This window comes from Osmerus eperlanus, chromosome 14 (assembly GCF_963692335.1).
Source record: "Osmerus eperlanus chromosome 14, fOsmEpe2.1, whole genome shotgun sequence".
Lineage (NCBI taxonomy): Eukaryota > Metazoa > Chordata > Actinopteri > Osmeriformes > Osmeridae > Osmerus > Osmerus eperlanus.
In genome coordinates this window covers 10,561,789-10,583,432 of record NC_085031.1, presented here as the reverse complement: position 1 = coordinate 10,583,432, position 21,644 = coordinate 10,561,789, and the positions used below count along the sequence as shown (strand labels likewise).

Sequence of the window (21,644 nt, the reverse complement as noted above, 5' to 3'; positions counted from 1 at the left end):
TGTAGTTCGTATTTGTTTGACTCTCCTCCCCCCCCCCCCCCCCCCACATCCACACACACACCACCTCTTACCAAACACACACACACTCACACACGGACGCAATGAAGGTTGTGTGGGCTTAAGATAAGAGGCAGGCTGGGGTACGAACATGTGTGCGTATGTGCGCCTGCATGCACGCCTGGCCAGCTCTGCCACTGGTTCGTGCAGGAGCAGAGACAGACAGATGGGAAGTAGAGACAAACACCATATCCAGGCTTCCATCGCCAGACTCATCAGCAACAACAAACACACTGAATGAGACCAGGCTTTGTGTTTCACCAGGGTGCATTTAGTCCAACTACATTCATTTTTCTACGTCAGTGTCCAGAACAGACTGACTCCACCACAGACACACTTTGAAGTGTTACTTTATCTTTCCAGGCAGTGACACTAGTAGTTTTTAGTAGTAGAAACTTTTCTAGTAGTAGAAATTATTTTGAAAATGATAAGCCACAATAAAAGTCCAACTTTTTGTGGTGGGGGTTCAAACCTTCATTTGGGGGATGTTGGCTCCAGGGAGGGAAACTTCCAGACTTACCTATATTTTCCAGGAATTTCAGTGGGGATTTTCCTCTAAGACATAAAACATAATCTTTGACAGTTTGACCCAATGTTAGATAAAACAATCAACTTTTTTTAATAAACCAGAACAGATCCAGAATCAGATTCCCCTCAATCATAAGCACATGTCAGTAAAGCAGCCAATCAGCTCTGAGGTGCAGTCTGGGCAGGATCTGCTTGGCCGCCAGTCTGCACAGCAGGGCCTCCGGCTGAGGGAGGCTCACCATGTCTGAGACAGAAGAGGGGGTGAAGGAGAGATGGAGGACGGAGGGAGGCTCAGCATGTCTGAGACAGAAGAGGGGGTGAAGGAGAGATGGAGGATGGAGGGAGGCTCACCATGTCTGAGACAGAAGAGGGGGTGAAGGAGAGATGGAGGACGGAGGGAGGCTCAGCATGTCTGAGACAGAAGAGGGGGTGAAGGAGAGATGGAGGATGGAGGGAGGCTCACCATGTCTGAGACAGAAGAGGGGGTGAAGGAGAGATGGAGGACGGAGGGAGGCTCAGCATGTCTGAGACAGAAGAGGTGGTGAAGGAGAGATGGAGGATGGAGGGAGGGGAGACAGAAGAGGGGGTGAAGGAGAGATGGAGGACGGAGGGAGGCTCACCATGTCTGAGACAGAAGAGGGGGTGAAGGAGAGATGGAGGACGGAGGGAGGCTCAGCATGTCTGAGACAGAAGAGGGGGTGAAGGAGAGATGGAGGATGGAGGGAGGGGATGGGAGACAGCAATAGGTTTGACATTGACGGACATGCATGTATGAAATTCCTGCAGTTTAATCACTTGATTACATGTGAATCACTTGTCACGACATGTTTATGACCTGTGAACACGTGAAATTCATGTGGTTTAGTTTACACAGTTTCCGTCCATGTCCAGGGTCATTTCTGTTCCCCTTTGCATCCCTGCGTCCCACTGTTAATCAGACACACTGTTGGCCCTTGCTCTTTTCCAAGGACCTTTAGATTAAAACAGGGTCTTGGGTTAAGAGGTCAACTTGGAACCTGAGGTCAGGGCAAGAATGATGATCCCTGCATTCCTAACTGACCACCACATTTTTCTCATTTTTTATTACATTTGTCATGTAATGAAGCCCAACTTGCCGTGTTCTCTAATCCATGAGCAAACCAAAGATTACATGTTTTCTCTGCCAGCACTGAATGATCAAATATGGTTGTGTATTGAGATTATTATTAATATGGTTGTTATTATTATATGACTGACTTCAGATTATATTTATAAGATTTTGTGTCAACATTGGTTTAATGGCTTGTTTAGTTCAATGTTTTATGAATGCAATATTTACTCTGAGGCCTCTGGTGGGTTACTTATCTGCTGTGGCATTGAAACGTTTGCACACTGGAAAACTATGCATTTGTCCAGGCTCTGTGTGTGTGTGGTGTGTGTGTAGTGTGGAAGTGTGTGTTTCAATCAATCTCAAAAGAATAACATTTCTGAGAATATTTTAGTATTACTTCCTAATGAATATTTTCAAACAGCCTACAGATTCTTTACTTGACATTCTCAGAGCAGCTGTACTTTGGACACACACACAGACACACACGCTCACTGTTGTTTTTTGGGCTACTGCCTTATTTGTAGATCCTGTGAAGCATAAATCAATCAAATAACTAGTGTGTTGACCAGAAAACTATTAAAGTAAATGTGACAAAGATGTTGAGTTAAAACTTACCATTCTCCATTCTTTCTGTTTTTACAGACTGCCTCTGCCATGGATGAAAGGAACACAGCAGGTACATTTCTTATATGTTATTGTTTGTAAAAACTGTTTATTTTTTATGATTTCCCATTTATTGGGTATCTGGAGTGATTATCCTGTACGTGTGTATGTGTGTTCCTGTGTCTGAGTGCAAATATATGTACGGGGCATACTTGGTTGAACGGTAAAGGTCAAAGAACAGCATTTCAATTTGATATTGCCATGGATGGAGGGGAGGAGAGGGTGGGAATCTGGGCAAAATAGGAGATGGAGAAAGAGAGAAGCAGTCCGAAAGAAGAGGACAAAGGTTCTGGTATCTCCCAGACACATTGACACATGATGCCCATATTCAATCAGTCCGCTGGTCACCAAACCTGTTGCCTGTGCTAGATAAAGACCAGACTTGTTTTTCCAGCTGACGAAAACTTTCCTTGACTCATTTTCCTGTCTTCCATCTCTCCTCCGTATCTTCTGTCATCCTTTGGGACATATCCTGGTGTCAATCATACCTCCAGACTTGGCACACGTGGAGATCGTTGCGGATTTTTCGCTGCCATTAGCGGTCAGCCATTAACGGTTAGCCATTAGCTGTTTGCTATTATCCACAGTGCCTTAAGGCTGACTTCTCCCTGAGTTTGGTGGAATGCAATTAGTAGTTAGCCACCCTTCTGCACATTGGGGCCGCTCTCAACCTGATTAGCCCCCTCCATTTCTAATGTCCCCCTTTCCTCCTGTCTGGCTCCGACTTCACGCTCGGCATGTCTGGTTTTAATACTGGGGGTCATCAGGATATTCTGGATGGACAGACTGACTGTCAGACGATCCATGGGGGTCTCCATGTGTATGAAATACCCCCTCCTGTGTCCCCTGTCTACTGGTCAACAACACAGGGGAGGAGAGCAAGGAAAGCTGTCTCAGTCACCACACTCTCTCTAATAGTCATGTCTTGTTCATAATTTTTTATACAGTAAATGTTTCGTGTCTGTAGTTGACTGTTTATTTTTTGTGTGTGTATTTGTCTGTGAGAAAGAGAAACCTTTTATATTTGTATACTCTCTTAAGACCTTTTTATAGTGGTCCAAAGCTTACAAAGTGCCCTGCAGCTTCAAAGCTCGTAAAAACATTCCTGGTCATTTTCCCTCTTTTAAACCTGTCCAACTTCCTGTTGGCAAGTTATGTAACCCTGGCCCCCTACCCCTCAACTGTGGTTGTGTTGTGATGGAACCCAGAACATTTAGGGGAGTTTGGAGGGGGCCCGGGTTTTGGGGGGGTGGAGGGGGGGCTTAATCCAACACAAAGACCAACGTTCATTGTGACATCAAAGCCCCCTCTGTAGCTCCTCCATCTAAGCCTCTGGGAATGACACATTTGTGACAGTATTACATCACACACCATGTACCCTAAGGCTTTCTAGTGAAAGACTCATTAATAGTTCATTTTCAACTTGTCTTGGCAACTGAAATGGCCAGAACATCAACAATTCGATTAAAAAAAATACTTTTCATGTCTCTTTCTTGAGAGCCGGATGTTTGAAACTGGTGTCACAGCCATTTTGGTCAGAGAGAAAACAGAGTCCCAACTAAGAGACAAGCCATAGTTAATTTAGAGGATTCCTAAATTGCGGGCTCCAATGTAGACTCCACAGGGTTTTAGGAAGACTTAGCCACATCAAACACCAGTAAAAGGAAGTCTTAGTCCAGGAATGTCTCACGAAGTGGCTCCAGGTGAAGATTCGGTTTTACCTTACCCCTGACCCAGCATGTCTCCTCAATATGAGACTGTGGATGTCTCAGTCAGGGTTGAGGTCAGGTAAATAGACCAGTTCCCAATAAATCCATTTCCACAGCTGTCTTTGAATTGAAGGGCCTTATGTTGGCAATCACTGACAAATGAACATCCTCAGAGCAACTCAACTGAGCTGCTCTGGAATTATAGACAAAAGTTGTTCCCTATAGGAAAAGTGAATGATTGACCTCAGTCTTAAATAGGCTGTTAATAAGCAAGAAATTTGTCAAATTAATGATGGACTGAGATGGCGGGATCAATCTGAGTCGACAGAGCTTTGATACACAGTCATGAGTCCCAGCTTCAGGCTTGGTATCACAATGTGAGTTTGGAGCAAACACAGAACAAAGGGTCAAACACTAACACTGGGATTAGATGCTCCAAATCCTGTATTTGTAGTCACTATCTTTTTATCTTCACAGAAATACCCCAAGGTTTCCTCCAAGCTTACCTAATAGTTTCCCGGTATCATATGAGAAGACAAAGGCAAACAGACATGGGTGGAGGTCATTTTTGACCATGACTAGACAGATCAGATGCTAGCTCAGAGATTGGGATTTTTTGAGCGGCTCAGTAGATTTACTGTTGTGTCTGAGGAAGAATCTCCCATCCAAATACTTACTGAAGATCTAAATATGCAGCTTCCATGGCTCAGTGACTTTACATACTCCTCTGCAGGAAGTTGCACGTCTCAGACAGGAAGCCAGACATGCATGACAAGTAGGAGAACAAGGAATGACAGAGGAAGACACAGAGGAAAGGAGGAGGGAAATGTGATAAAGAGCATTCAAGGCACCACATTGTGAGGTGAAATTGGTTACGTGAGATTCACCTCAGTTTCTGATCCCTAGGGGTCTTGGTGACTAACACAGAACCTATGTGACGATGCTCAACCACTCCACAGCCCACCCCTAACCACAACCCCAACCCCAATTTCCCTTTGATGTGTGATTACCCCCTTCCAGAGAAGCATTCCTCTCACCATCTCCCCACCTCCCATCCCATAACTCTGGACAATGGGGCCTTTGGTTCTCACTTCCAGCCCACTCAACCCCCCTCCCCCTTCCCTCACCTGCACCTGTCAGGGGAGCCCCTGACTCCGGGCTGGGTACTGGAGGGTGGCTGCTCCTGAGACCTTGCCTTGAAGGGATGAAAGCATCCGCTCTCAGTGGAGCGTTACGCAGTGTCAAGGCCCTGACCTGGCAAACATGCCGGTTTCCCCTCACTACCTCCACCCCAATACCCAGCCCATCAAAGATACAACTGTTTCTGTCTCGCATATATACGCTGTTTTCCTCAAACATTTTCTTTATGTTGTGACTTCTTTTTTTAAATCCTTCGTCAAATGCCTTTCCGTTTTTTTGTGGTTCTTTCGTTTTCTTTGAGAATAGAGAACACTTGTTCCTGGCGTGAAGTTACAATGCTTCACCTCAATACATGATGCTGATTATCTATGTCAGGGGAAACAACATGCTCCATCTTTGCCACTTAACCAATAGAGGCTGGGTGGGTTTAGAGTCATGCGGTCCCTATCTCCCTGATGACATGGGGCTGAGATCTGGTCAACACTTTCCGTCTTCATCTCCTGTTTCCAAGAACGCACGCCGAATTGTCCTTGATTGTGCATATCCCGAGTGTCATGAACACTGCAGTCTAAATATAGCCCGGGGAATATCCGGGGAATATAATAGCTCATACGGATTTGACAAACTTCCAGCAAGAAGGCTCGGGTACGACCTTTCACCTGATCCTGGGGCTGGTTGCCGGCCTGCAAAACATGCAGCCTGTCGTAAAACGGAAAAGAGGAAGTTGTTTAGCGCCCTCCATGGGGTTCTGAAATGGGGAGTGCTTCAGACAGGCATTCTTTCAGGCCCTGATGTCGCCCGATCTCGCAGTTCTTGCAACTGACCCATCTTGTGGAACGCTGTCGTCAATGGTCTGACACTCCCTTCTACACTGTTGTGTTCCCCTCCTCTGATACCTTTTCATTTCCTCTGTTTCTGTCCACTCCTCTCTCCCTGGAAGACTGGGAGCACTCTGCTGTGTTGCTGGTGTTTAACGTATATTTAACCTGCCCCTGCCTGCAGACCTTTTGGGGTCTCTGATTCATCAAATTACAACTGGCCCCGGACACAACCCCGGTGGAACCTCATGTTTAGTTCAAATGTTTCTTTGTATTTTACAATGCCACTGTGCTGCATGTGTGAACATGTTCATCTGTCGTATCGTGACAACTCTCTGATTGACCTGTTCAGAGGGGTGAAAAGCTCATGAAAATGTAGCTCAGTTGATTTCTGAGAAGCTCTTCAACACCAAAGAACTTGTGACTCGCATGTACTGAAAGACACTTCTGGAGCTGGATCAGCTGGAGCTGGATCAGCTGGATCAAGACAACTTTTCTTCCTGATGGTGGTGACAAATGTCCATGCTAATTGACCTGATCTGAGATGCTTACGGCCAGAGGGCGCTTCATTTCTCACAAATAATCTTCTGTCTCTCACTTATCTTCCTCTATCCTTATACCAAAAGATCTTATACACACCTCCTCGCCTTCCATCCCCCAGTACAGTGGAGATGGAGGAGTCATTGTGTTTGTGCAAGGACGCATTCTTGGCCTCCCCGTCAGTCTGAGCCTGTCCCAGCGCCCCCACCTATACCTTCCCCCTGCCCACTGCCCTCCCTCTGTCTCCCCTTCACCCCACCCCTCTGCTCCCATTTGACACACTTTCTCCCAGACTTCCTCTGTGGAGTCGACAGTACTGTACTGCACACACAGTTCTCTCCATTTCTGTTTTCATACTTCCGCCTCATAGCTGAATAAAGATACTGGGCCAAGGTCAACTCCCAACTGGAGTAGGTTGAACAAAAGCCATTGTCTGTCTTCTTTTATTGTAAATGTCATTGGACATTAGTGATTGTCTGCGATGTTAAGTGATGGTCTACTCGGTTGTGTGGATTGTGCTAATAATGTGCATTGAGTTTATAATTAATTTTTATATAACCAACATAACATCCCATCTCCCCACAGACATTTTAAGGTCAAATTAGGGTATTTTGGGGGAAAGGTGTTTTTGAGATTGGTATGTAGTCCCAAACAGGAAACTACAACCAAAGGGAAGTTATGAGAGGAAGTGAGCTTGCCTCACTCCCACAGTTTCAATAACAACATCATCTCACATACACAAGAATGTGCTCATCAAGAAAGGGTGTGTCTCCACTCCACAAAAATATTGTCCTAACGTTTGACCCGATAGTCGCTAGCTCACCTCAGGTCACTGAAATCTAGCCTAAAATAAACTGCAGATTTCAAGTGAGATGGGTACTGAAGTCATGCATCGTTATCGGACACAGCCTTACGTGTTGAGAAATCTCAAATTGACATAATTGATGGACACAGTTTGGAAGGTTCAGTTCATGAGGTCACACTCTTTATCAAAGTGTTCCTCTTCCTCTCCTCTGTTTGCATCTCATTTCCTTAATGAACTTGTGGAGGATCCAGCCTAGGCCCCATATAACCACTGACCCCATCCTAACTAGCGTGCAGCCAGTCAGGAGGTGGTAAATCTCAGTGATTCACGGTGGGGTACATCCTTACTGGCCCATGAATGATGTCCCATGTCAGACCCAAGTTGTTTTATATCCCATGCCTGGAAAGCAGGGGGCCGATGATGACAGCACTTGGTAGGTGTGCAGTGATGAGTGCTTGGTGTTGTTTTTTTATTTATTTTTATATCTTCCTCTTTTACATCCACACTTGAACATGTAGACTAGATTCGATTAGACTCAAACAGAGCAGTGCAGCAGTGTGTTTCCTAATACACAGGGGGAAATGGCATTGGTACCGCCACATTGACAGGCACAACATACCCCACATACTTGCAGTCATGGCGGAGGTCATGATCTCCTTACATTTCCCTCCTCTATCCTGTGTGTGTGCGTGTGCGTGTGTGTGCGTGTGTATCCAGTAACTACTGAAGGGGGATTTATGAAAGAGGGCAAGATGGTGGGAGTGGGAGAGAGTAGCTGAGTCTTTGATATGAGAGGAAGAGCTCAAGCAGATGGTCACATCAAAGAGTCTCACACTTAGAGGCTCGTTCCCTTTCTCTCTCCCTCTCTTTCTCTTTTTCCAATTCTCTCTCTCTCTTTCACTCTCTTTCTCTTTCTCCAATTCTCTCTCTCTTTCTCATTCTCTCTTCTTGTTTTCCCTTTCACTCACTCATATATTATCTGGGTCAGTGGCTGTTCCCAGGTGACCCCCTTTTCCAGGTGCACTGTGGGGGGTTTGGGGGGTGGAGGGTGTTGTGGGCCTTTACTTCCTGATCGATGAGAGAAACTCCGCCCCCTCCTGTTTTGTGAGCCCTGAACGCCCCACCCCCTTCCCTCCCTCCTTTAAGGTGCTCTCCACATTCCCATGCTCTAATTATTTCAGAAACATGTCCTTCCTTTTTTAACTCCTCGTCACAGGTTTGGATCTTCACAGTGTGAGCAAACTAATTTCACTGCCCACATCAATTGATTACGCCTGATGGAAGTCTATTGCATCCTTTACTCCATCATGGAAACTAACCTATTGTTTGCTCAGAGAAGTGGATACAAAGGCATTGTCAACTCGGTTGTTGACAGTTCCCAGATTAGTATTCTAGCAAAGTAAAAGCTTGTGAATCTCGATTATCTGGAGTGACCTTGAGGGTTAGGTTGGTTGAGGGGCAGTTCTATGGGCGTATGTGAAGCCCTTTGTGGCATTGCTTGTAAAAAGGGCTATACAAATACATTTTGATTTGATTTATTGTATTGTTGTAGAATTCTGCAATACACATGTGAATGGCTTTTGTTGTCTGGATGTCTTACTCAGCTTGACCATTAGGGTTTATCAAAGCATCATCACCCAGCTTAGTGTAATGGCTTCCCATTCGATTACTGGCACCGATGTGACTTTTGTAGTGTGTGACTATAAGTGTTTGTGCTTGCACTTAAATTCATATGTAAGAGTGTGTGTGCGCGTGGGTCTTTGAGGGAGTGTGTTTCTGTACTCAATAGAGTAATCCCTATGTGCTTACTCGAGTTGCTTCCATCTGAATAGCTGATTAGGAGTGGGAGTGTCAGCAGCACTCAGTTATACCTGAATGATAGAAACATAGATGTTAGGATCACAATATACACAGTTGTATCAATCCACTGAGACAGGTACTTCGAAGTGATGACTCCCCTATTACTATAGTTTTCCCTTCTGGTATCCTGTTGTGGACACTTTGCCAAGGAGAACACAGTTGTGCTCCTGGCATCAGTGCTCTCTCTCTCTCTCTCTCTCTCTCTCTCTCTCTCTCTCTCTCTCTCTCTCTCTCTCTCTCTCTCTCTCTCTCTCTCTCTCTCTCTCTCTCTCTCTCTCTCTCTCTCACTCTCTGTTGCTGTCTGTTTCTCTTTCTCTCTATTTCTCTCTCTCTCCTTTCAGCAAACTAGGACAGGTTTACTCTAATGTTCAAGGTTGTCTGTATTGTCCAATTAGGGAGAAATTGTTTTGCAGCCAGGGATCATGGAAGAACAAAAAACAAAGGACAACATCAGCGACAAGATCAACACAAGGAGAACAGAGGAGAGGAGGAGGTAGAGATGGAGGGAAAGGACAGAAACAGAGTCGCACGTAAACCCAGACTGCAGAAGAGAAGGAACAGGTCGGAGTGGAGAGCGGATGAGAGACAAGAAACCAAAAAGGTAGAAAGGAGAGAGAGAATGAGGTGAGGAGAGGAAAGAGAAAAGGCGTCGTGACTTCCACCCACTGAACTATTCACACGGGCCTTTGTAGGAGAGCGGAGCACTTACTCATGCTCACACACAAACACTCTCACACACACCCACATACCCACACACACACACACTGGCTGCATGGAATATGAGCCATGCAGCTGTGGCTCGCTGTGTCCCATCCACCACCGCACTGATGCTCACTGCAGCACAGGGGAGAGAGCTGAGCAGGATCCAGCGGAGGACGGCTGACCCAGCTCAGAACCACCATCACACCCCGCAGAACCAAATGGGTCTAGAACGCAGACGGACAGACACAGCCCACACGGGATCGACTGTGTGATAGAAAGCAAGTGGATCGGGTCCCGAGAGCAGAATAGAACTGAACCAGGGCGGGTCCAGCTCGAAAGGAGAGGTAAACGACCAGGTCGAAAGCACAGCTGAACAGATCGAGTCTAGTCCAGATCTAGTCCAGATCTAGTCCAGGTCTAGTCCAGATCTAGTCCAGATCTAGTCCAGATCTAGTCCAGGATGTCTCGTTCTATGAGGCTTCTTCTCCTCCAGAGATCCTTCAGTGATCACATCAGATACTCTACCTCCAAGGCTCTCGATATGCTCAGCAAGACAGCCGGTGAGAGACGTCTGTCAGGTGAGTGTGCGTTTGTGTGTGTGAGGTAATGTGAATGCATGCTCATGCATGTATGTGTGTGTGGGATGACTGCATTGTAAGACAATGTATTCTATGCCAACATGCCTTCGGGGCATGCCTAATGTGTTACACACATACACACACCCACATGTACACTAGCTATTAGGGGCAAAACTGCTGTGTCATCCCAGATGCTCATCTCTAAAAGGAGTGTCTGTGAGTGTGTGTGTTTGTATTCAGCAGCTAAAATGGTTGACAATGAGGCTGTCTCATATCAATCCTGAGTCAAAATACATTTGTGTGCTAAAATAGATTTATGCTTGGTTTTTAGTGTTGGCATTTGGTGTCTTTCTGCTCTACCACCTTAGCTAGAGTGCACTTATCCCAGGTGCTAAGCTAGCTAGCTCATTCATTAGTTATGAAATGGAACACGATGGAGGATATCCATTAGGACAGACTTGTAGCTTTCTCTAAATTATAAAGCCACAACCGGAACATAAAAAAAACTGTCACTCTACTTTCTAGGAAATAGTGCGGTAAGGCAGTAATGTTGCAAATGTTCATTTGTGTGTGTGTCTGTATTTCTAGGTGTGTGTATGTATATATGTGTGTGTGTGTGTGTAAATGCCTCTCACTAGAACATGTGGCAACCATACTTGGCAAGGCCTCCACTCTGCTGCTGGGTTCCGTCATGTTTACAACCCGTACACCTTACAAATTAACCCAGGTGATCGCCCACCCCTCACCCCCTCACCCCCCCACTCCCCACCCTCACCCCCCCCCCCCCCACTCCCCACCCTCACCCCCACCCCCCCTCCTCCCCTTCGGGATGCCATCTTTTCCCCAACCGAAACCAAATGTCCCGTGACTTCAGGTCACCGGCCCCCTGGCCTCGCAGCTGCGCTAAAGCCAAGCGTGGCAGGTGATGTACGTCTGCCCTGTGGTGAACGTCTCCAGGATGGAGCCCGACCCCCTCTCCTTCACGGCATATCTTGCCGCATGCTCGTGCCATAGTACATGAAAGAGAGAAGAGTTGATAAAAAGTGGGTCAGGGCATGGAAGGGTTGAGTTGATGGATGATGCTTCTGTAGGCAATATGCTCTGTCTCTCCTCGCTCTTGCTCTGTTTCTCTCTCTTTCTGTCGCTCTGCCTTTCTCTCCCTCTCCCTACCTCTCTCCACTTCTCCCTCTCTCTGTGTCTCTCTATCTTTGTCACCCTCTCTTTCTTCCTCCCTCTCCCTTTCTCTCTCTCTCTCTCTCTCTCTCTCTCTCTCTCTTTTACGAGTGGTAGTGAGAATTCTGTGGCTAAGCCAACGAGTTTGTATCTAATTAAACCTAATGAGTGGAAATTCCTGCATACTATCAGAAGGAGGGGCGCACAGTGTACAGTACTCCGTACATGCGTGTGTGTGCTGGTTTGTAGTAGCTAGGGTACGGCCAAAAATACATGTATAAATATTCCCAAACCCTCTTCAACGTCTTACGAGGATGTGTACTCCTCCCCTCCCCTCCTCTTGCCCCATATTTCCCACTCTCCCTAAACCTAAATGTTCTCACGCCACATGCATGTGGCGGGGGCAGCTACTGGCATTGTACATGACAGGCAATAATGTCCTCATAGTCTTCTGAAGGATCTGGTCCTCATCAGTCCTTTGTGCTCCTGAGCCCTCTCATGCTCTGGTCTTCCAGCAGACTGGTGTCAGGGCCCATGAGGGTGTGAATGGCTGACGACCCTCAGGGTGTTCACTGGGCTCTGTTTCCCTCCACAGAAAGCAACACCGTTGATGTGAAGCCCTCTTCCCTCCAGAGTCTCTCTCTTCCCCCATTCCTCTCCCATTTATCCTCTCTCCTTCTTTCCAGCTCTTTCTCTGTCTCTCATTCTCTCTCTCTCCCACTCTCTCCCCGCCTCTTTTTCTGTCTCTCTCTCTCTATCTTTATCTCTATCGGTCTCACTCTCTCACTCTCTTTGGTTAACATTAAAGACCTCGGAGGAAACTGGGCTAGTGTCTCTCTGATTGCTCCCCGGTCTGTTCCTTAATTTAGAGTGACATCAGAAAACAATCTTATGCTGGCATAGCTTGAATAATAACAAAACAAATATGGACACCTATTTCTATTGTTGAGTGCATGAGTGCATTCTTTGTATATCTGTCTCTCACGTGTTTATCTTATGAAAGGGCACACTTTCTGTCAGCCTGATCCATTTAGGTGGCCGTTTTGGAGGAGATGGGCTGGGGTTGGAATGAGAGGCATGTCCTCTGCTCCTTTAGAACTGATGGAGGAGGGCAGGGGTCAGGAAGGTCAAAGGACAACAGGAAGCCTGCCGGGGGCACAGTGTGGGGTGTGTGGTTAGTGTGTGTGGGTGGGTGTGCAGTGAACATTTCAAGATCCAGTTAGGCTTTAATCGTGCCTTTCAAGATTCCATTCAAGGATGGTGTCCTTCCGTATGCAACAGTACACTTGAGAACGACAAAGTCGTGATCGGAAATCTCACAAGAGCAGGGAAAAGACGAGAGCGTGGGCCGTTGCCATGGAGATCTACTTTTATATCTGACACTTCTGACAGGTATTAGAGAGAGAATAACTGGTGCATACCGTAGCTGTTGTGGGATGTCGTATTGCAGTATCTTTCTCTGTTGTAGTGCAGTCTGACATCTTCCGAACACTTCCATTTCAATGTCTCTCTTTCCTGTTGTCATTATATGGCTTACAAGTTCTGATTTGTCATTTTAAATACCTTTATTCAGTAGGTATAACTACAAATAACTACACCACGTTTTCGATGCAAATTTTGTATTTTTTATGTTTTAATCAAAGTTAATGGTTTTGTGTGTGTGTTGGTGTAGGTGTGTGTGTGTGTGTGTGTGTGTGAACCCCACCGATCTATTATACTGGACTGAAAGCCTCATCCGTAGGAGGTGCATACTCTTGTTCTGGCCTAGCTGGCCGGTTCCCCACTCTTAAAACCAAGATGCCCCTTATCTATTGTGGCCCTCCAAAACTTTACAGGGGCCCAGCAGGGCCATTTCACACCCCAGGGCCGCCAAAGGAGGAAGTCAAAGGACGTGTCACATTGTGACATCAACATAGACTTCCTCGAATAAAAGGGTAACAGGCAAGAATGTAGCAATTAGCTTCAACAAGCTTCTTTCACCGTGTTCTCTGCCACTTATATCCAGCCAAAGGCCAGATGTTTCCAGATGGTTCCTTCAACTGTGGTCCAAGGTGGAGGGGTTGGTGATAGTGTAGGACTGGCATCGCCAAGCACACGCGTCCCTTTTTGAAGCTGTGGGCTACAGACATGGGCGCAACTGCTCTGGTACAAGTCCCTTTCATGTCCACGGTGTCGGTTAAGTGGCCTATCTCAACACACTTATTTTCGATGGATCTCAGTTGTCTTTTCCAAAGTAAGCAAGTAAGTAAGTAAAATGTATTTGTATAGCACCTCTCTCAGATAAAAATCACAAAGTGCTTCACAACAAAATGCGATACAACACCACAAATTAGGATACAACATTTAAAATAGAAAACATGACAAACAACCATAAAAACCCATCGACTAACTAAAAGCCTGCTTGAATAGCAGAGTCTTCAATTGCTTTTCAAAAGCATCGACAGAAGTCGCACACCGTAGACAGGGAGGCAAGACATTCCACAGCCTAGGAGCCACTGCTCGGAATGATCCATCCCCTCTGGTTTGAAAATGAGTTCAGGGAACCACTAGTAGCTTCTGCCCTAATGACCTCAGATTACGAGTGGGGGTATGAAGCTGTATCAAATCCGAGATGTAGGGAGGAACTTGACCATGCAGGGCTCTAAAGGTAAGGACCAAGATTTTAAATTGAATTCTATACTGGACTGGTAACCAGTGAAGTGATGCTAAAACAGGTGTGATGTGTGCTCTTTTGTTAATATGCATTAAAAGCCTTGAAAAGACATCAGATTCATTCATCCCTCCAGCTGGGACTTATTCCCATTTGTATCCTCCCCGCATCCTAAACCACCAGAACCAGAACCACCCATGATGTTTGCACTTTGTGTTAGTCCTTTTCCCAGTGTCTACGTCTTTGGCAGAGGTTTGTGGTTGAAAGCAGATTGTAGCATTTGAGGTTCCTCTTGAGTTCCAAGCATCAGTACATTATGTTTAAACAGGAATATCTGCATCTGGTAGAGTTTTAATCCTCAATGCCCAAGCCAAGTTGACAATCCAACTCTATCAACTTTTTGCTCTGGGGGTCTTTTGTATCAAAGAATGAACTGTTCTTCGTGTCATGTGGTGGTCTCTGCATCCTAATTTGAAATTGTTTGTTGTTAGTCTCTCTGTTTGAGATGAGCTACCAAGATGCACATATTCTTCATGGATCATGTCACTTGGTTCTTTATGGTTTGGCCTACAGCAACTGTCCAATAAGAAGATTCAAACGCCCAAAAAAAGAACATAAGCACATTGTATGTTTCATTCAACGCCGGCTCTGATACATTCCCTGGGAGACGTGTAGATGAGTAGAAGCAGGCCATCCATCTTGTTCCTTTCTTCGTCCTCCTCTGAGTCTTAATTAAAGCCTGTGTGGATCTCATTGATAAACCATGCCCCCCACTCTAGACTGTCAGTGCTTTAGAAAGAACATAAGAGCTATGTGCTCATGTGTGTGTTTCAGCATGTGTGTTTACCTGTGTGATTCCTGTGTGATGTTTGAGTGTGTGTGTGTGTGTGTGTGTGTGTGAGTGCGTGTGTGTGTGTGTTGTGTGCCCTTTAAGATTACCAACAACAACCTCCCCTATGGCTTAGGGCGATTAGACTTGATTATTGAACCAGAGCCAAGGACATATGTCCTAACCTCTCCCTTCCTCCTCCAATCCCGCTACGTCACAGTCTGTACTCCTCTGTCATAAAGCTGTGGTTTTGCCTTTATGAAGAGGCCCAGATTGACATGACACACATATGCACACAGACACGCATACATCATAAGTTTTATTTGGCCTAAGGCGATTTTAATCAGAGGAGAATTCCGGTGGCGTCTATGGGTGTGTGGCTTCTAGTGAGATGTCTCAGAAATGTTAATTAGGAGAATTCAAAGCAAGTGTGTGGCTGAACATGAGTGTGTTTGCTGGCGAGTGTTTCCTTGAGTGTGTAAAAGATTGTGTTGACATTAGTTATCTCTTATCAGGCCCTTGGGTTTAAACATGCCTTCCTGTTCCTCAGCTCAATTGGTCAGAGTGTTGAGTGCAGACCAACTGTCCTACTGGTACCCTGGGAATATGTGTGCATGTGTGGACCTCACATTTCTGCTTCAACTGCAACCTTGTATAGGATTACCTTTAGAATTGACCATGTAACTTCAGCATACCTTGGCGTTTCCAAACTAACGATGACATCTTTGGGTTTGAGGGCAGAGCTGTCTGAAGGAATTTATGATTGAATTAAAGGCGCGCAACAATGTTCCTTTTCAGTGACTTGCAGCTCCCTGGATGCTGCTCTCACACCCTCACAAGGAGGCTTGTTTCTGACGGCTCAGGAATGTTTTCCTAAACCCAGTGACTCTGCCCAACTCATGCCAAACTTGTTTACTTTCCTCGATCTGTCCCCCCCCTCTCTCTCTCTCTCTCTCTCTCTCTCTCTCTCTCTCTCTCTCTCTCTCTCTCTCTCTCTCTCTCTCTCTCTCTCTCTCTCTCTCCCTCTGTCTTCCATTCTCTGTCCTTTTCTCAGCTTCCATCCAGCCCTCCATCTCCCTTTCACCTCCATAATTTTATCTATATCTTATATTCTATATCTATATCTGTCTGTCTATCTGTCCGACGGTCTGTCTTTTAAATGAATAAATTAATTTATGGAGTCAGGTGGCTGAGCGGTTAGGGAAGCGGGCTAGTAATCAGAAGGTTGCCAGTTCGATTCCCGGCAGTGCAAATTACCCAGCAAATTACGTTGTGTCCTTGGGCAAGGCACTGCACCCTACTTGCCTTGGGGGGAATGTCCCTGTACTTAATGTAAGTCGCTCTGGATAAGAACGGCTGCTAAATGACTAAATGTAAATAAATTGAAGGTCTCTTCAACTACAAGATTTCCTTAAAGGCAGAAGTGAAAAGAGAAACTGTCATCCTTCTGGATCTGCTGGGACAGGCTCTGCAGGCCCTGTACTCTCTCTCTCCCACTTCGTCCTCTCCCTCTCTGCAAGGGCCTAGGAGTGTTTAATACAATAACATCCCTCATGAACCTTTCAATGTAAGAGCCCTTAACTTTTCAACAGTCACCCCTCTTCCCGGAAACAGTCACCCCTCTTCCCGGAAAACACTTCATCGCAGATAGCCAGACATGACTGGGTTGGAACAACAAGGATTCAAGTGTCCTCCAACCCTGTTTTAAGTCCAGACACTTAAAAACCAACGCTTTAAGAACCTTTGTTTTGGCACCGTATGGGATACCCGAAACAGTATGTGCAAACATTGGGGAAAGTTCTGTGGGTGTGGGATAAATCCTAAATTCTCAGTTCCTGTCAATGTATACATGTGTACACATACACACACACACACAAATACATTAAAGACACACACATACACACACCGGACCCTTGGTCCACTTTAATGTTTGAGTCAGCACTAACACTGCTGGTGGTACTGTGCTATCTCAGCTGTACAATACTGACACGGCCAAATCTGTCTTTGTTAGTTTGACTATCTTTGTGAGCTTCACTTTAGTGTAGCTAAGTGTAAACGTTGCTGTGTTATGTTAGCAATGTCCTGTCAAGGAGCGGGAAGTTGGGAGGAAAGGAGGGATGGAGGGATGGACCGGCGGATGATGGATAGGCTGAGAATGAGAGGAGAGGGAGGAAGGGTTAGAGAGGGGGTGTAGAGCCAGAGAAAGGTGAGGTACACAAACAGTGGTGAGGCAGGAGAGAAAACTGGCAGAAACTAAAGAAGAAAGGAAAGAGGGCGAGAGATAGAAATAGAGCGAGAGAGAGAGAAAGAGAGAGAGAGAGAGAGAGAGAGAGAGAGAGAGAGAGAGAGAGAGAGAGAGAGAGAGAGAGAGAGAGAGAGAGAGAGAGAGAGAGAGAGAGAGAGAGAGAGAGAGAGAGAGAGAGAAGAGAGTGGGGGAGGAGGAGGGGAAGTTAATCTGGCAGAGCTCCTGCATGCCTGGTAGTTTGTTGACCTGGTGAGATAACAGTAACAAGGAAAGAGCCCAGGACTGACTGCTGTCAGACCCTCCAGAGATGGTGTGTGTCAGTCTGTGTCCTGTATCTGGCTGTCTGTGTGTGTGTGTGTGTATGTATGTGTGTGTGTGCATTTGTCCATATGTCTGTCTGTGTTTCTGCGCTCCTGTGTGTGTGGGGGGATTTGTGTGTGTGTGTGTGCGTGTGTGTGTGCGTGTGTGTGTGTGTGTGTGTGTGTGTGTGTGTCGATCTATGAGGTGGCATGTTGTGAGGGTTTGTCATCCAGTCTGGGGGTCGGAAATAGAACATTTAGGCTGTAAAGGGATTAGCTCCACATCTATTCTGGCCAACTAAAGACAGGAAGTAGAACTCTGCAGGGAAAGAGTGGCCATGTCACAGGGATATTACCAGCACAGCCAGACACATACACATTCATATAGAGTGTATGTGTGCACACCTGTGTTTAGGGGGGACCAGACTAGAGTAAGGCCATCTTGGTCTGATAACAGCAGGACGCGGTGCTATTCGTCCTTTCAAGTCTCTGATACGCTCGTTTAAGCAGAAATACCACTGGAATGTGTCTGACAAAAAACTGCAGTGTCAGAGGAAAATACTTTTTGGGTGGAGAAGATATTGTTAACCTAAATGTTGATCCAATACTGAAAATTCTGTGGCCATTCATGTTGGCTTTGGTGAATGAGATCAACACAAATAAAAAAGGATAGCCTTCCATCCTCAACCCTTACTGGAAGACTTGTCCAAGAAAAACTCAGGTTTTACATCAGGTTTCCCCGATCCAGTTCCTGGAGAGGTACCATCTTGTAGGGTTTGAATCAAGCCATTTTCTAATCCTGATTGACAGCTGGTACTAATCCCAGCCTGAATTGTATCAGGACTATCTCTGTCAATGAAAATGTCCTAATCCTCCTTTCGGTAACGGTTACCCAAAACAATGTAGACAGCGAAGATGAGGGAAATCATGACTAATAGACCCGGCATTGATGACGACTTTTGCAACTGCCACATTCCGGCAGAACCAGCTCCAGATGGAAGGTTTTAGTCCCCCGTCAGAAACGCGTTCCCATGTCTTGCGTCTTTACGACCTCTCAGGGTGCTTAATCCCACCGGTATGTTGTTAGTTCACTTCCCTGTTGGGCCTTAATTTCCTGTCCTTTCCCATTTTCTTTTCAATGTTCTCCACTACTGGGGCGGCCATCTTGATTTTGCTCAGCTGCTGTTTTGAGGATATTTGTGGCTAATCCCATTACCTAAATTGCCATATCACCCCCTGCTCAAACTCAATACCAGGATTGGAAAATGCACCTGTATTCACATATATTACCTAAAAAAGTAAAAGCCAGTGGATGTCATCTATCATTAAATACATTAGAGACCCATTTTCAATTATCAAAGCTGATGTGTAGAGATGAATGTCTTGGTGTGCATAGTTGCCCATGGAGCAGGAATTCTACATCTCTTACTGTTGTCATGTACCCCTCTAATCGATAAGCAGGTTTGAAGTCTGTGAAGCAAACATATTGGTCTCAAGGCAAGGTCGCTCCGCTTTCCAAAGCAGTGACCTAGATTCAGAGTTTCCTAAGGCTGTATATTTATGAGGGCGACTGGGCTCACAGCTTCTGTGCTTCCCCTGGCAACGCTCTGTCTTCTCTTCATTTCTTCTTCTTTTTCGTTGCGTTTGTCAATGGCGCAGGGATTTGACATATGCCTGCCAGTCATGTGACTTCACTCATCAAGCCCATATGACAGACCATAGAGATGAATTAAGGTGTCCACATGTCTCTGACCTCACAAGGAAAGGCCTTTGTTTGAGGATGTCATGGTCCATCACTTGCAGCAGTCTTATCAGACAGTGGGCCAACCTCTGAATGTCTGGTTTAAGGGATCAATTAAAGGTGTTACTTAGCAGAATAATAGTGAGGCACTTGTGACTGTTTCAACTTCATTGACCAATGACTATGTTGTGGTCATCAGGGATGTTCCAAGAAGTGATTTTGGCTCCAGATTTTCCTAAGCTGGATAATTTGGATGAGACTGGAGATGAGCCTCCTTTTAGGTCCACTCCATCAGGATGGTGCCCAAATTCAATCCCCAGGCTTGTCCTAGGGTCTATCATTTTGTTTCTGAAAGAGACTTCTACAAGTTTTACAACTAATCTCACCCCAGCTAAAGTACCCACTTAGCATTTCTCTCTTTCGATAGGGAGGTGTGACCCTTGACCTTTCACCCCAGAGTCACTGAGGGATTGTGACCTCTCTGTCACCCCAAAAGGCTGGACAGGGGGCTGCCGGCTGAGGGTTGTCACCCTCCGTGTCACCCTCGCCCCATGCCTGTGAACTCTTCTTTAACTCCTTGCAGCTGGTGCTGAGGCGAATGCAAGCGCTGGAGCGGGTGGTGTTAGCGTAGTGGTCAACTGACACTTTGACAATGTTTTGTCCATTCATTCTCCACGTGTGAGGTCAGGGTCAATAGAGCTAGTGTGTGTACGACAGCGTTGGCCCTCACTGAACGCCACGAAGGGTCAAAAAGTCATTTTTCCTTCCCTTAGACACAATGTTATTCATTTGATGGTGACAGGAGGGTCAAAGAACAAAATGGCGGGTGTTGAATGTTCTTGGTTAGGTATTTGGGGAATGTTATGGACTGTTTCAGGTTTGGTTTTGAATTTGCCTGAGGTGACAAGGTTGTTATCACTCAACCTTTTTGCTCATTTGAGAGTCTTGAGAGTGTATTCTTCGCATCTCCCATACAAGCACTTCCATTTGAAATGTAATGAATAGTAAACATGTCCAGTCTTTTCTTCTCTATGCTGTCTTTCTCCGGGGTCAATGTTCCTGTCATGTGAAGCACTTCATGAGCTTTTGGAAATACATAGGCACTGAAATGTGAGCTTGAAAAGCCCTGTCTCTCTCAAGCTCTGTCAACATGACAGTTTGTGGATAGACTTCAAATCCTAAGGGCATTGGACAAGAGAAAATAAGTGTCCCTCAGCACTTAGTCTTTCTATCCCCTCATTTATTTGCTTACCCATGTTCTGTTCGGTTACTGCCTCAAAGTACCCGACACTAATCCTAGCCCAAGGAGAGGAGAAACTTCATTTGTTTTGTCTTGGTTTATGGTTTCGAGTCTGAATTTACTTTCACATTTTTTATTTTTTTTATTGTTTTCTACAGACAATGATTCTTTTTCTGCCTTCTGGTTTATACTGTCCCAATCCTTGTGTCAGCCACTGTACAAGAGCTCTGTTGTGTCCTGGGGATACTAGCGGCATTGTCTGCCAACAACAGATTTGTTGTGTGCTTTCTGATGGCAGCATCATGTGAGAACCATCTGAATGAAATGCTTACAGTTCAGCTGGAGGGGAAATTAGGTTTTTCTTTTACATTTGAATACATTAACTACCTATGTGCTGTATGTTCACAGTTTGACCTTCTTCCATTCACTTCAACAGTCACTGTTGTTTAAGGTTTGTTTACATTGCTTCTATGTCACATTTAAGGACTCTGGGCCCATTTTATGGTCACAGACCATGAAACGAATGGTCACTGGCGCCTTCTCTCTTCCTAGCGTTGCTTTTAGTCTTTCTCTTTCCCTCCCTTCCATTTTCTGTTGGACAGCCTTGTGATCTCTTTTCGGGGACATCAGTGGTCAGGGTAATATTAGCATATGGAAGTGGCTGCTGGAAACCTGGGAAAAGAGGAGTAGGTAGGGAAGGAGGAAGGGAGGGAGGGAAATAAAGAGGTGAGCAAAGTCATAACTGCTGTGCATATGGAAGTGTTGTCACAGCTTCCAGCCCCATCTGGATGGCATTAGAGCCCCGTCCAATCACGGCCTCTCTGACATGGGGTGGGGGGCAAGGGCCAGGGGATTGGGGAATTACAGGTCTTACTGCAACTCCTGTTTATCATCCTACCCCAAGACAGATCATCTGTGTGTGTGTCTGTGTTTGCGTGCATGTGTGTGTTTTTGTGTGTGCACCACATCACTCTTAG

At 45.8% G+C, this 21,644-nt stretch overlaps 1 protein-coding gene across 1 annotated transcript in view; it reads left to right on the top strand.

Moving 5' to 3' along the window:
- Nucleotides 1–21,644, top strand: part of dlc1 (DLC1 Rho GTPase activating protein) — a 72,198-nt gene that overhangs the window by 20,075 nt on the left and 30,479 nt on the right. The window contains exon 5 of the mRNA XM_062478570.1: nucleotides 2,318–2,351. Coding sequence (XP_062334554.1) covers nucleotides 2,318–2,351 — 34 coding nt within the window. The remainder of the gene's footprint in view (nucleotides 1–2,317; nucleotides 2,352–21,644) is intronic.